Below are 14769 nucleotides of genomic sequence, written 5' to 3'. Positions count from 1 at the left end.
CCAAATTTTTTTTATTTAGAAACACAATAGAAATTTGCGTTTCCATTTTGGAAACCCGACGAAATCTTAAACTTTTAATTTAGAAACTCAATAAACAAAAATTTTGATTTATAATATATAGAGTGATTACTTTTATAACTTTAAAACCTGACTAATTCAATTTAAATACACATATACAATAATATATGATATATTAATATATAAATTTTGGATTTCAATGTTTTAATATTTATCTTTTAGTTAAATTATTTAGTATATATATTTTGATTAACGTGTTATTTCAAATAATTTTAAAATTAATATAGTTTGGATGTTTGATGTTAATATTATATATATAGATATATGTATATATTATTAGCGTTTCTAACACGTTTCCATATCCTAATTTCATAAAAAACTCGTTTCTCGTTTCCGAAACGTTTCGTTTCCGCGTATCCGTTTCCGCTTCCATGCAACATAGGAAAAATCCGCACGTTTATCTGAATTTTGACCGCTAAATTGACGAAATTATTTTGTTTCCAATGGAATTAGTGATGAAGGTAAATTGTAAATTATGTTGGCTTATAACTATAATTCTTGCTAAATGTTTTAGCAAATCTCCGTTCTCCAATTTGATTTTTAAAAAGTGGCATAACTCATATCTCCCCAAAATGATAATTCTTGCAAATGAAACCCAAAAGTGCTAATATGTGTTAGAAACAAAGAAAACAAAAATAGCGATCTGAACTCTTTTTTTTTTGTAAAGAGACTTTTATGAAACAATTCACTAACAAAACCCATTTAACAAAAATGTTGTAACCGTACATATATATTCTACGACAAGAATCTACTTAACACCTATATAAACCACAAAAGTAAGGCAACCAATAAAGCTATAGAGACAGTACTAGTAGTCTTGTCTATTACATAAGCTCCAGACTCATCGGTGTTAGTGGTAGTGGTTCCCTCTGGATTAAGTCCACCGCCACTTATTCCAAACGGTGATGTCGTGGTGCCAGACGATGGTGGCCTCAGTGTCGTCATTGGACTGTTTCCAGTGGTTGTTCTCGGTGTTCCTCCCATTGTGGTAGTCGAAGCTGAGCCTCCAGCGTTGCTGCCATGACCAAACCAAAACAGTTCAGAACATTATTGTCTTGTTCACTTGACTTAGAAACTAATGCATTATTTTTCGTTATCCAAATTTTAAAATGATGATACGAGTACTGATAGCTTAATATATAAACAACATAAAACATTTGATATAAATTTATAAAGTAGATGTTTTTAGGAAAATGATTAAAAATCGGAAAAAAGAAACAAATTTAGAATCAAGAATCTTTTTACAATATAAGTAAAATGCAAATAACATCATCAACTTGTATAAACTTGTTATTCACGAAATCTCTAAAGTAAAACACTGCAACACGCTTTTTATCTTTATCTTTTTCTCTTTTTTTTTTTTTTCTTTCTTTTCTCTTAATTATTTAGAAACTTGTACCATTCTGACTAACGAACATAAACAGAATACAGAACTAAAGATGAGCAAACAAATATCTCTACCGTTGAATGATTACTCTTAAAGATCATCCAACGGTCCAGAATCATCGAATGTGATATACATATAAAAAGTCATGCAAATTAGTACGTACGACGCATGAATAGAATCATATCATTCTCAGTCAAATGAATGAAAATATCGTGAGCTAGCTTTTTCTTTTACCAGAGAAAACTATAAGAACGTAAATATATTAGAAACGAACAGTAAATATAGAAAGAACAAAAAATACTACTTAGTGCATACGAGTATATATACATGTAATATGCAAAATAAACACATCCATAAAAGTTACGTACCGCACAGAATTTGGATACACGCATGATCCATAACCTATACACAATAACAAAAACCTAAGTTAGAGCAAAAATGTATAAAACATGAAGAATGCAAAAAACAATAAACACCATAAACTATTATAACAGTTTTACTAAGTTATTCAATCTTGTTTAACTATGGTTATGTAAAATACATACTAGGATCAGTTTTTGCGACTGTAGATGTGCCGGCGAAGTTGCATGAGCCAGGAGCCATGGCTGCACGTTGAAAATAGCTGTTGAAAGCGTAAGAAGCGTGAGCTTGAACGGTGTTAGGGAGGAAACAAAGACCATTAGGTTGGATAGGTGCACAGTCGGCTCCAGCGGCACATGCGTAGTCCAAAGCAGCCTGAAGAGCTTGGCTTGTAACGTCGAACCGAGCAACGCACCACATGGCAGTGGAGGAAGGGAAGAGAAGAAGGAGGAGGAAGGAGAGAGTTTGGAGAAAGAGAGCCATATTGGGGAAAGTGGTAAGAGAGGAAAAGAAAGGAGTGAGAGTGAAGAGTTTGAGTGTGGAGCCTTACCACTCTCCACTCTCTTTTGCTTTTGCTTTGTTTTTTTTTCTTTCTCTTTTTAATTCACATTCTTTTTGTGTTTCTGTCTTCTTTTTTTGTTGTTGTTGTTGCTTATGTTGAAACTGAGCTTTCGGAGTTGTTTTTAAAAATAAAGCTTAGTTACATTCTTTTTTGTGTTTTTATCCATATATATCAATTAAAGATTCTAATAAAAGCATGCAATATGTGGAATTGAAATTAAAGCAGGGTTTCGAAATTCAGATCTGTTTGTTATACATGTAATTACTATATAAAATGTATAAATAACATTAAGGTATATATTAATTATATAACAAAGTCAAAGAAATGTTGTATATATATGTTTTAGGAATGCCTTTAAGGGCTTTTAACAAATCTGTGAAAACAATTTTTAAGCCTTTTTTATGTAACATTATTATATGATGTATGATTTTCAATTTAATATTATTTTTATATAATATTTAAGCAATATTCCTAAGCAATATTTTCAGAAAATAAAAAAATAGCAACCGTGCCCCATGCTCCAACTTGGTAGTAATTGGGTTTCGATGAAGGTCCCTTAAAAGAGTTTTGAAGATAGATGCATGTTGTACCACGGCATAAAGGGTTTTCAAAGCCAGCCATGTATGCTTCTTAGAAGAACTCGGAGTCACAAGCCATGGCTAGAAACCCTCATCCATATAGAGCACCAACGTTGAATGAACCTCGGGGTTACAAACCAGGGCGAATCTTATGAGACAAAGAGATATCTAGACATTTTCTAAACCTTTAGCTTATCCTGAACCTTTGAGAATATATAAGATATTTCCTTTGCAAAAACCATGATATCTTAGCCCCCTAAGATAGGCTAAGATACTCCCGATAATGTTGCCCTCACAAAATCTCCAACCACACTAATCAAACTAAGCTCCAAACGTTTTTATAACCATACCACACACTCGCCTAGAGTTCAACAAGCTAAGTCACACGTTTCTAAGCAACCTCCTTCATTTAAATTCCATTTAAGCATTTTTAAGAGAAATTCTATATAAGTCACTCAAATTTGCCTTCAGTTTTCAACTACAATTTTTTATTCTTTTATTTCTAGGTCATAGTAACTTCTAATTGTAAACATAATACTTGTATATTATAAAAAAAACAGAACATGGTTTTCATAAATAAACGTTTTAATTAATTTAATAAATGCGTACTAACTAAACCTTAACTAAACTCCCTAGAGTTTAGATTTGAATCCAAAATATTTAGAACACGTCACACCCTTAAGTTAAAACTAAGGCATACCAACGACGCCAAAGCATGTGAACTCTGAAGTGTCTCTCAAAAGATACGGATCCCTCCTATTTACCCAAAATTTTATTTGAAGACATGCCAATTTTTTTTTTACCAATGGAGGTAGTTTTATAATATTTAAAGACACCCCAATTTTTTAAGTATGTGGAGGTAGTCTTATTATATGTTATATATAAAATCTATATTATTTTGCTACATAAAACTTATCTATACACTAAAATTAATTAATTGCATTAGTATGAAATTTAATTTTGTAAAACTCAAAAACATTTTAGAGAGAGTCGCGCGCGTGGATCTCACTCGCTGCGATTTCTCTCTCAAAAACTCTTCTTCTTCTTATCACAAACTCATGCACCGGCGTTGGGTTCTCAGTCAATTTTGGTGACGATGAGGACCCTTCGGCTCATGGTTCTTCATCCGCGATTCATTACATCTTCCCGACGAAGCTGTTGGTTCAAAATCAAGGAAGAATCTGTGAGATGAGCTCTACCGGCGGTGTGGCGACACGGAGTGGAAGAGGGAGATTCACGGCGAAGATCGAGAGAGGAGAGTAGTTAGATTAAGAGTCTTGAGTCTTTGGAGGTTTCACGAGATCGAATATGATTGGGGAGGTAGTCTTCGATCTGGCGAAGCTAAGCCACCGGCGAAGGTCTCTTCATCTGCTCCCCACTGATGTCCTCTTTCACGACTGAGCAAGAAAACCTCCTCAACAAAAGTTAGCTTGGTTCTCTTCCTCTTTCTCAAAACCGCTTTATGGTGGCGGGATGGCAACGGATCTTGGATCACCATCTCCGTTCGACTAGCATCGTCCAGGCTCACCCGGAGGTTCTGTTCCGGTGAGTACCCGCAGATCAGTTGGACGGCGGCTACTGCGTGTTATGCGTCTGCACTTTGCAGATTAGGGTTTCAGCGTCCGGTTTAGTTCGGTTTGTGAACCCGGTCGATTTTGCTTCTCAATAATTTAGTTTGGTTAGTTGTAAATGGATTGGGCCCTAATGTGATTTGTATGGCCTAATCCGGAAATAACCTTTAGGCCTATATTTTATAAATTGCAAGCTTTTTTTAATTAAAATAAAATAAAATAAAACTTTGTAAAACTCAAAATGATTTAACAAATTGGGTAGATGTGTCTTATTATTCAAATGCAAAGAAATTACTTACATCAAATTATAATATAACCAGACCATATATCTTTTTTTTTTTTTTACACTAACCAGACCATATATCATATATGATATCTAGCTATAATAAAGTCGAACTCATAAAATAGAGAAAAACATTATTTTATCTCGACTGTTACACTTGTAAGTAATGCATTCGGACAAGTAACAAATATTTGGACTTTTACAGTGTTTATTACAATAGGAGCAAATACTGATGAAGAGACATATGTGGGATATTGCCCAAAAGCTAAATTACAAAACGCATATTGAAACATCTATGTACAATGTAACACACCATTTCTGCCAGCACTAAAAATGTCAGTTTTACAAAATAGTGAAAATGTTATTGTTTAAGGTAAAAAATAAAATAAAAAGTTTTAAAAGAGAATAATATATTTTTTTCTCTCTTTTTTAGTTTTTTAAAAAGGTCCATTTTATGTTTATGGAGGGTGTTATCTCATTGTTAAAAGGATAAGAAAAACTTCTATATAGTTCGGTCAATATTCAAACCAAATCTTTATCTTCTCATATATTTCTATTTTTTTTAGTCAAATGTAATTTAATTTTGATACACCTGTATACAATATATCACAACATTTATTTGAATTCAGATTTGATTTTATAAAAATATGGACATTTAATTAATTAATAGATATATATGATTTATAGATTTTCCCTAAAAGCTAAAAATTTCCAACTTATAAAAAAAAGAAACAAATCTAAATTACAACTCATCATATTAAATGAAATTTGTAATATAGAATTTATCAAAAGATTTTTTTTTGACTGCCCGAAATGTAAACAAATTTCAGGCGTTTTTTGTCCTATTTTAAAAAAGTCTTATCTCCCTTTTTTACAACTTGTAATATACTTGGCTCCTCTCTCTCTCTCTCTCTCTTGTTTTACAACTTTCACTAAACATATATTTTTCTTGTGCCATTCTTCTAAATTTCTTGTCAATATCAAGCTAGATTCGAAGCTAGGTTTACGTCGATATAATCAAGGTGATGTAAAAAAACACTTCTTTGTATAGATTTGATTACATAGATTCATAGAAAAAGTCTTGTCCTTAAAATTGCATGCTAATGATATAGTTCTTGTTTCAAACTCAGGTGTTTGTGGAAATGGAGAAAAAACCTAGGAAACAAAAGAAGAGAAGTGTTGAACCGGCTGATGTCTCTACGACGACAAAGAGGCCAAGGCGAGCAGCAGCATGTACAAACTTCAAGGAGGATCCGATCGATATCTCTGAGGAATTCGCAACTGTTAAAACCAAGAAACAGATGCATGTTGTGGAGCACGAGTTTGAAGCGTTCGAGAAGACTAAATCTTCAAGAATCAACGATGGTGATGGCCTGATGATGCCAATTAAGCGGAGGCTAAGTAATTTCATTTTCCATGATAATGGTAGAGTTCATCAGCCCATAGAGATGTTGGAGATTGGTGAAACCATTTTAGTTGAAGGTTTTATCTTACCTTTAGACGAAGAAGAAAGCAAAGAGAAGGGTGTGAGGTGTGAATCTTTTGGCCCGGTACAGAGGTGGTACATATCTGGTTACGAAGAAGGTTCCCCGGTGATATGGATCTCAACCGATTTAGCGGAGTACTGTTTGTGTAAACCAGCTACCAGATACAAGAAGATGTTTGATTATTTCTTTGAGAAAGCCTTTGCTTGTGTGGCTGTGTATAACAGCTTGTCCAAGAATCCAGATACAAGCCTTGATGGGCTACTTGCCGCGGTTGTTAGGTCAACGATTAGTAGAAGCAAGTTCTTTTCAAGTGGTGTAGCCGTCCACGACTTTGTTAGATTCCAAGGAGAATTCATATATAACCAACTCGTTGGTTTGGAAGCAAGCTTTGTTAACAATCCTGTTCTTGTTTCTTTAAGATCTGAGAGTAGTAAAGTTCCTTGTACTATGGCTTTGAGGATAGATGAGAGCCATGGTATGACATCTGAAGAAGTTAAGGGAACTAAGCATGCTATACTAGTACAAGATGAAGAGTATAGGAAGTTTATACAGCCGCGGAGAAGTAAGGCCAGCTCAAATGGAGTTTACATTAAAGTCAATGAAGTCGAGATTGCCAATGATTATCCTCCTCCAAAGTATTACGAGAGCACCAACGAAGAAGTGGATGAGACTCTTCTTTACAAACATGGCTATGAGGTTGAGGGAAGAGACATGCAATGCAAAACGCTTCAGAATTGGTGTCTTTATAACTCCGAGTCACGGTTTATATCACTCGAGCTACTTCCCATGCAGCCTTGTGCTGATATTGATGTGGCAATGTTTGGGTCAGGTGTGATAAATGGAGATAACGAAATAGGGTTTTGTTTAGATGATGCGGAGAGCTCTACACGGTCACATGATGATCATGTCGGATCAAGCATATTCCTTAGTCAGATAAAGGAATGGGAGATTGAGTTTGGTGCTGACATTACCTTCATTTTCTTACGAACAGATATGGCTTGGTAAGCTTACTATATAGTTCATTACATATATTTTGTTACTTTGTGTTGTTTTGTTGATATATGTATTATGTAAATGTAGGTATCAACTAGGGAAACCATCAGAGGAATATGCTCCTTGGTTTGAGCCTGTTATGAAGACAGCAAGGGTTGGGCAAAGAATCTTTGCTTTGCTCAAGAATGAAACTAGGGTTGCTAAGCTTTCATATGGAGATGTGATAAAAAGACTGTGTGGGTTAGAGGAGAATGATAGAGCTTATATTTCTTCTAATCTTTTGGAGGTTGAGAGATATGTGATTGTCCATGGACAAATTATCTTGGAGCTTCTTACAAAATATCCTGACAAGGATATCAAAAGGTGTCCATTTGTTCTTGATCTTACAAGTAAAATGCAGAATAGGTACCACACAAAATGGATAATTGAGGAGAAGATAATTCTGCAAAACATAAAGAATCGGAATCCGAGGTCGAAATTGAAGGTACCTAAGATGCAAGTCATACCCGCAACAACAACTCGGCTTATCGATAGAATTTGGGGTGACAAAAAATCTCCAAAGGTTGAAGACGCCGATGAGGATCATCAAGTCAAAGAGGTTGAAGAAATAGTGGAAGAGGTTGAAGATGAGGATGAGGATGAGGATGAGAATGAAGAAGAGGACAATGTAGTAGAAGCTGTTGAGGTTGAAAAGTCTCATACTCCTATGAAAATCCGAGGTAGTTGTGGGAAAATGGAAATAAGATGGGAAGGTGGGATTCTTGGAGAAACTTGTAATGGTGAGCCTCTTTATGGACAAGCTCTTGTTGGAGGTGAAAAGGTTGCTGTTGGTGGTGCTGTCATCTTAGATGTTTATCAAGAAGAAACTTCGGTGATATACTTAGTAGAGTACATGTTCGAGAGTTTAGATCAGTGCAAATTGCTACATGGGAAACTCTTACAAAGAGGATCCAAGACTGTTCTAGAGGCAGCTGCTAACGAAAGGGAACTTTTCTTGACTAGCGAATGCCTCACCATTCCGCTCGAGGAAATTAAAGGAGCCATCAATTTGGAGATTCGGTCAAGGCCATGGGGTCATCAATATAGGAAAGAGAACATGGCTGCGGATGAGCTTGACCGGGCAAGAGCAGAAGAAAGAAAAGCTAAAGATTTGCCAACTGAGTACTACTGCAAAAGCTTGTACTCACCTGAGAGAGGAGGATTCTTTAGTCTTCCAAGAAAAGACATGGGTCTCGGTTCAGGGTTCTGCAGTTCATGCAAGATCAGGGAGGACGAAGAGGAAAAGTCCAAAACTAAACTCAATGCTACAAACTCAGGTTTCCTCTCCAATGGGATCGAGTACTCTGCCGGAGATTTTCTTTATGTTATCCCCAAATACATAACGAAAGATGGACTCAAGAAGGTTACAAGAACAGAAAAGTTCAAGTATGGGAAGAACATAGGGCTAAAAGCTTTTGTCGTGTGTCAACTACTTGATGTTATTGTCCTAAAGGAACCAAGACAAGGTTATAATACTTGTTTTGAAGTAAACTTGAGAAGGTTTTATAGACCCGAGGATATATCTGAAGAGAAGGCTTATAGATCAGACATCCAAGAGGTAACAACTATTTCTTACGTAAAGTATTTGTTAATGTTTTAAGATTTTATCTAATAATCTTATCTATTTTTGGCAATTGTTTAGATCTATTATAGCGAGGACACATTTGTTCTCCCTCCAGAGGCTATAAATGGCAAATGTGAAGTAAGGAGGAAAAACTATATGCCTTTATGTAGTGAGTATCCAATATCAAACCATATATTCTTCTGTGAGCTCTTCTATGACTCCTCTAATCATTCTCTCAAGCAGGTAAATATTTTAATTAATTTTTTACATAGTTTTTAAAGATTATGATTAGTATTGGTTCAGACAAAAAAGCTGAAGTGTTTGTTTCTCTGAACTGTCTTGTAACAGTTGCCTTCGAGTATAGAGCTGAAGTTCTCTAAGATTAAAGATGAGAAACTTCTAAGAGAAAAGAAAGGGAAGGGAATAGAAGGTACTGAAACTGACTCTAGCATGGTTGTGAAGGCTGATGAGATACCCAAAGAGATGCGTCTAGCTACACTTGATATTTTTGCTGGATGTGGTGGCCTGTCTTATGGACTCGAAAAGGCGGGTATGTATTTATATCTAGTCATAAACACTTTATCTTTCGAAACGCTTGAACAACTTGTATTCATTCATGTGCATGGTTTATGTCCACACAAGGTGTATCCAAAACAAAGTGGGCAATAGAGTATGAAGAGCCAGCTGCACAAGCTTTCAGAAAAAACCATCCCGAGGCAACGGTTTTTGTCGATAACTGCAACGCGATTCTCAGGTAAATTGCGAACCGAAAACAAAAATACACTTTAAATACACTTCCATGTAGGGTTTTTTTTTCTTGTTTTGGGATCAGTTGTTTGAGATTATTGATTAATAGGTCTATAATGGAGAAATGTGGAGACCTAGATGATTGTGTTTCTCATGAGGAGGCAGCTAAACTTCAACTAGATGAAAACCATAAGAGTGCTCTTCCATTGCCTGGTCAAGTAGATTTCATCACCGGAGGCCCTCCATGCCAGGTAAATATTTTAGAGTATTGTTTTACTTTTCTTGTTCTTTGATATAACTTTTCATTAAAATTGAAAAGGCTTGTTAATCTGGAGAATTTGGCAGGGGTTTTCTCGTATGAACAGGTTCGCCGATGGCACTTGGAGTAAAGTCCAATGTGAAATGATATCAGCATACTTGTCATTTGCTGATTACTTCAGGCCAAAGTATTTTCTGCTAGAAAATGTGAAGACCTTAATATCATACCACAATGGACGTACATTTAAGCTCATTCTCGCGTCTCTTCTTGAAATGGGCTATCAAGTAATTACCATTTTATTTCCTAATGATATTATTTTTGAGTTTTGGGTCTTTTTGTTCCACAAGCCATTGCTCTTTAGTAAAACTTGGCGACATATGCAACAAGAGCAATGGTTTTCATATTACAAGTATGTTGACATATGTAGGTAAGATTTGGACTGTTGGAGGCAGGTGCATTTGGGATATCTCAACAGCGTAAACGAGCTTTCATATGGGCAGCTGCACCTAATGAAGTTCTCCCGGAATGGCCAGAGCCAATGCATGTGTTTGATAATCCGGGGTTTAAAATCAAACTGTCGTCTCAAGACTTAGTTTATAATGCTGTTGAAACTACTAAATTCGGTGCACCTTACCGCTCAATGACGGTGAGAGACGCGATTGGCGATCTTCCAGCTGTAGGAAACGGAGAATCCGAGATACATAGAAAGGTATGATTTAATATACTACCACCGCAAGAACATTGTCTTAAATACAATTACCTTACATATATAATAACAATAAGTTATGGTTTTTGGTGTCTTGTAGTATAAAGATCGTCCAGTCTCGTGGTTTCAGAAGAAGATGAGAGAGAACATGAGCGTTCTCACAGATCATATCTGTAAAACGCTGAACGAACTAAATCTTATTCGCTGCAAGAAAATCCCTAAGAGGCCAGGTGCTCATTGGCGTGACCTGCCCGACGAAAACGTAAGTCGTACTCTTATATAAACATACCACTAATTCTTATTAAATCTACACATCATTATATATATATATATGTAATTTCATATAATATTACAGGTGGTGTTATCAAACGGGATGGTGGAAAAATTGATTCCTTTTGCTGCATCAAACAAAGGTCATGATCCCAAGAAATATAAGGGACTCTATGGAAGATTGGCTTGGCAAGGAAACTTACCCACTTCGACCACTGATCCTCAGCCCATGGGTTTTGTGGGAATGTGCTTCCACCCTGACCAGGATAGAATTATCACTGTCCGTGAATGCGCCCGGTCTCAGGTAATAAAAACTCTTATGTTCGATCCTTCCTACTCAGTCTTGTAGCAATATAACATCAATAACATTTAAGTAATCTTAGTGTATGGACACAATACTCTTTTAAGTGAAAATATGGTCTTATGAAAAACTGTAGGGGTTTCCGGATAAGTATGAGTTTTCCGGGAAGATCAAGGACAAGCATAGGCAGATTGGGAATGCTGTCCCTCCACCATTGGCGTTTGCTCTTGGTCGGAAGCTTAAAGAGGTCTTACATCTCAAGTGCTCTCTTCAAGACCAATCTTAAAATGCACACCTAATTTGCATGATTGTCAATTTGTCATTTCCATTTTTTAAAACTATTATCCTCTTCTTGAAACTCATTTGAATGATACTTGTTGTTAAAGACTAAGGAGATGTTTGTTTTTTTCCATTTTGGGTGGAAATTCTTATTTTATCTTTTTATTCGTCTTGATGTTTTTCTATTGGAACATCTTGAATCCATTTCTCTATTTTTTTTTCCATGCAAATCAATGATGTTTTTTCACCTTCATAACCATATAAGAACGATAGAAAGAAGCCTCGTTTTCGATCATATTGCATGGAAAAAAGTTTTTCAAATGTATAACTTAAAGAGTTCATCTGACACTGGACAATGTTTAAATTAATTTGTTTGTTATCCAACGTATAAACGATATTATAGCCACGAATATTAAGGCACAACCACAAATAGCCAAGTGACTGTAGCGATTTTTTTTACTAGTACTTGGGACACAAAAGTAGTTGTATTGTAACTGTTAATTGTTGTAGTAAACATTATGTCAAAACTGAAGTTTTGATCAGCTATGTCTATATTTTTTCATCATCCTTCCAAGATAGTTTATATTTGATAAAGAATCTAATAACAAATTTCCTCTACTTTATGGTTTCTAATGAACGTCTCTCTTAGCTAGATAAAAGTTTGAGATATTGTTGCCTCTTTGTGTTGTGGATAGTTTAATATAAATTTAGTGATGTATCTAACAAAAAATATTTTATCTGTTTTATGGTATCCATTATTTCTCTGTTTTATGGTTTCTAATTAAATTATCTCTCTCTCAAAATATTTATTTTCCTATGAAATTGAGTATTTAATTTAAGATTTTTGTTTGTCATTTGCTTGGTATATAAAAAACGGTTATGACACCAAACCCTGACGCAGATGATGCACAAACGGTAGTTTTATAAGTCTATAGACACAAAGCTGCCTTTTATGAATGTAGTTTCTATGGGAACCAAGACACTCTTTTGGACCAAGAAGGAATGCATTTCTTAAAAAATTATTTTATTGAAAGATCGATGGGCTTTTTATTCAGTAATGGGAAATCGCTTTATGAGGTAACACAAAAATACAGCAATGTCGTTTATTAATGTTTCTCATATAGCCTTTTACATGTACATTAACAATTCGAAACCAATATTTTTTTTTAAGATTGCATAATCTATTCGACCACAAAGCAACTCACTGATATGGAAAATGCTCCTTTTACCAATATCTCCTTTATTATTGATGGCGAGCACCGGCTTTAGAGCATGATCAAATCATTTACATGCATTCGTTATGTTTTTTTGAAGTAGTTTATGTAAGACTAACTTTTAACCATCGGGGAAAGTAGAAAGTATAAGACCTATCAATATTTTATTGAAAATTTAGTTGTTTCATGTACATAGAGAAACAGATTAATCCTTTTTGCATATTTTAAATATGTTTCAAGCAAATTTGAAGCATATTTTGTGCAATTTGCTTATATATTTAACGTCATAGATGATATATATCTATACAAATATACAGATATTTATACGTATATATATACATCATTTATATGTTCATACATCAAATGTGTATACAAATATAGTATAGTAGATAGTGCAATATTATTTACTAAAATGTTATAAGAATATGTGTGCTTTATAAGAAATGAAAGAAAGTGTTAATTTAAATCGTAGATTTAACAAAAACCTTAATTTATACGTGTAATTAATCTAGGTTACACAATTAATATCATGTAGCTTATAATATTCTATTTTATAATTAAAAATCTAAATTATTTTTCTACACAAAAATTAATTATACACTAAAATTAATCAAAATCATTAATATGAAACTTAACTTTGTAAAATTCTAAATCACATGTGTAAATGTCACCAAAAATAAATAATTTTAACAAAATGGGTACAATTGTGTTATTATTCAAAAAGTAATTATGGTATTATTGGAGCAAATTTTACTTTATATATTGCATTATTTTTATTTTAAATGTATGAAATTATTTTTTCAAAAAAATCTAAACATATTCTCTCAAGTTGGTAAAAGTATATTAGAAAAGGAATAATATAATCGAGAAATTAGAGAATATGTTAAAGGAGAGGCGCACGACAAAGTCGACTTAACACAAATCCGCTGCGATATATATAAAAATTAAAAATCCAATCTTTTTCCTCAAATCCTCCTCCTCTGCCTCTGCATTGCGTTTCTTCGGCAGCATTGTTGACTTTACAGAGAACCCACTTGGAAATCGCCGTTTCAGCCATGACTCATATCCTTTTCTTGCTTCATTCTGTTTCTTGCTCGATCTACGAATCTTTGTTAGGGTTAGGGATTAAAAAGATCTCAAATTTAGGGTTTTTATTTTGTTTCTAGATTGCTCTGTTTTGATTCTCTGACTCTGTTTTTGTGCAAAGATTAGATCTTGATGACTTTTTCTCGAATCTTGCTTATGGGTTTTTTATAAAGATTCTGAATTTGTGAAGATATTAGAGCAAAGTTTTGTTGCTTTCTTTGATTCAAGATTTGGGATCGTCACGTGGAAGTCAGAGAGAGCGTGACCGTGAAAGAGCCGCGGCTCGTGCTGGAGGAAAAGGTAAGAACGCCGACGATGGTCTGACGCCGGAGCAACGTCGTGAGAGGTAAAGACAAATCTAAGAAATGGGTTTTTTAGTTGAATTGATCTGATGTTTGTGTGATGATTTGGTCTGTGTGGTTGGTTGTTGTGTAATGGAATGATTCAGAGATGGGAAAGCATTGCAAGAGAAGGCAGCTAAGAAGGCTGCTCAAGCTGCAGCTGCTGGTTCTGGTAGTGGAGCTGGAGGCAAAGGAGCTGCTAAGAAGTGATTTTGATGATCCTTTTGGTTTGTCTTTTTGAGCATATTGTAGACTTTATGTTTGAAATTTGGGTTATTTAGATCTGAGCTATGACTCTTGTCTGAATCCCATTTATGCTGTCTCTGTGTTGAAATTGCAATTTGATGCTCTATGGTGAAATCATATTTTGTCTATCTTTGATCTGCTGTGAAGTAGATTTACCATTATACTGTTTCTTGAAGTTCTTGCTACTGTGTGTTAAAATGTTCACTTAAATATGAGCTCTGAGTGGAAATTGCAATTTGATGCTTATGGTGAAATCTTCTCTGGTCTTTCTTCGATCTGTTATTATGAAGTAGACTAGCAATTATACTGTGTTCGTTTGGGACACTATAGTTCTTGTTACTCTGTCTATATATGTTTAACTCTTACTCTCAGAATGTTACAGAATCGGGTAGGTTAGTTAGACGGTTTGTGATAGAGA

The 14769-nt window shown here is 34.7% G+C and overlaps 3 protein-coding genes across 3 annotated transcripts; 2 read left to right on the top strand and 1 right to left on the bottom strand.

Annotated features, from left to right (window-relative positions):
* Window positions 1-714: 714 nt before the first annotated feature.
* On the bottom strand, window positions 715-2397 carry LOC17877483 (PLASMODESMATA CALLOSE-BINDING PROTEIN 1). The gene is made up of 3 exons (XM_006284506.2): window positions 2011-2397; window positions 1834-1867; window positions 715-1093 (listed from the first exon to the last, which is right to left on the bottom strand). Exons 1-3 carry the CDS (start codon window positions 2306-2308, stop codon window positions 838-840), a joined length of 588 nt encoding a protein of 195 aa, XP_006284568.1. The 5' UTR covers window positions 2309-2397; the 3' UTR covers window positions 715-837.
* Window positions 2398-5732: 3335 nt separating this feature from the next.
* Window positions 5733-11649, top strand: LOC17879109 (DNA (cytosine-5)-methyltransferase 2). Its single transcript, XM_023779289.1, has 12 exons — window positions 5733-5841; window positions 5950-7307; window positions 7387-8896; window positions 8981-9145; window positions 9251-9452; window positions 9545-9656; window positions 9759-9900; window positions 9995-10192; window positions 10336-10617; window positions 10715-10876; window positions 10970-11188; window positions 11322-11649. The coding sequence occupies exons 2-12, from the start codon at window positions 5962-5964 to the stop codon at window positions 11469-11471; spliced, it is 4488 nt and encodes a 1495-aa protein (XP_023635057.1). The 5' UTR covers window positions 5733-5841; window positions 5950-5961; the 3' UTR covers window positions 11472-11649.
* Window positions 11650-13611: 1962 nt separating this feature from the next.
* Window positions 13612-14486, top strand: LOC17879197 (small EDRK-rich factor 2). Its single transcript, XM_006284820.2, has 3 exons — window positions 13612-13740; window positions 14008-14110; window positions 14213-14486. The coding sequence occupies exons 1-3, from the start codon at window positions 13734-13736 to the stop codon at window positions 14313-14315; spliced, it is 213 nt and encodes a 70-aa protein (XP_006284882.1). The 5' UTR covers window positions 13612-13733; the 3' UTR covers window positions 14316-14486.
* Window positions 14487-14769: the final 283 nt, after the last annotated feature.

Source organism: Capsella rubella, unplaced genomic scaffold (assembly GCF_000375325.1).
Source record: "Capsella rubella cultivar Monte Gargano unplaced genomic scaffold, Caprub1_0 scaffold_7, whole genome shotgun sequence".
Taxonomy (NCBI): domain Eukaryota; kingdom Viridiplantae; phylum Streptophyta; class Magnoliopsida; order Brassicales; family Brassicaceae; genus Capsella; species Capsella rubella.
The sequence above is the reverse complement of the archived record's forward strand: the minus strand, read 5'-3'. Positions and strand labels throughout refer to the sequence as shown.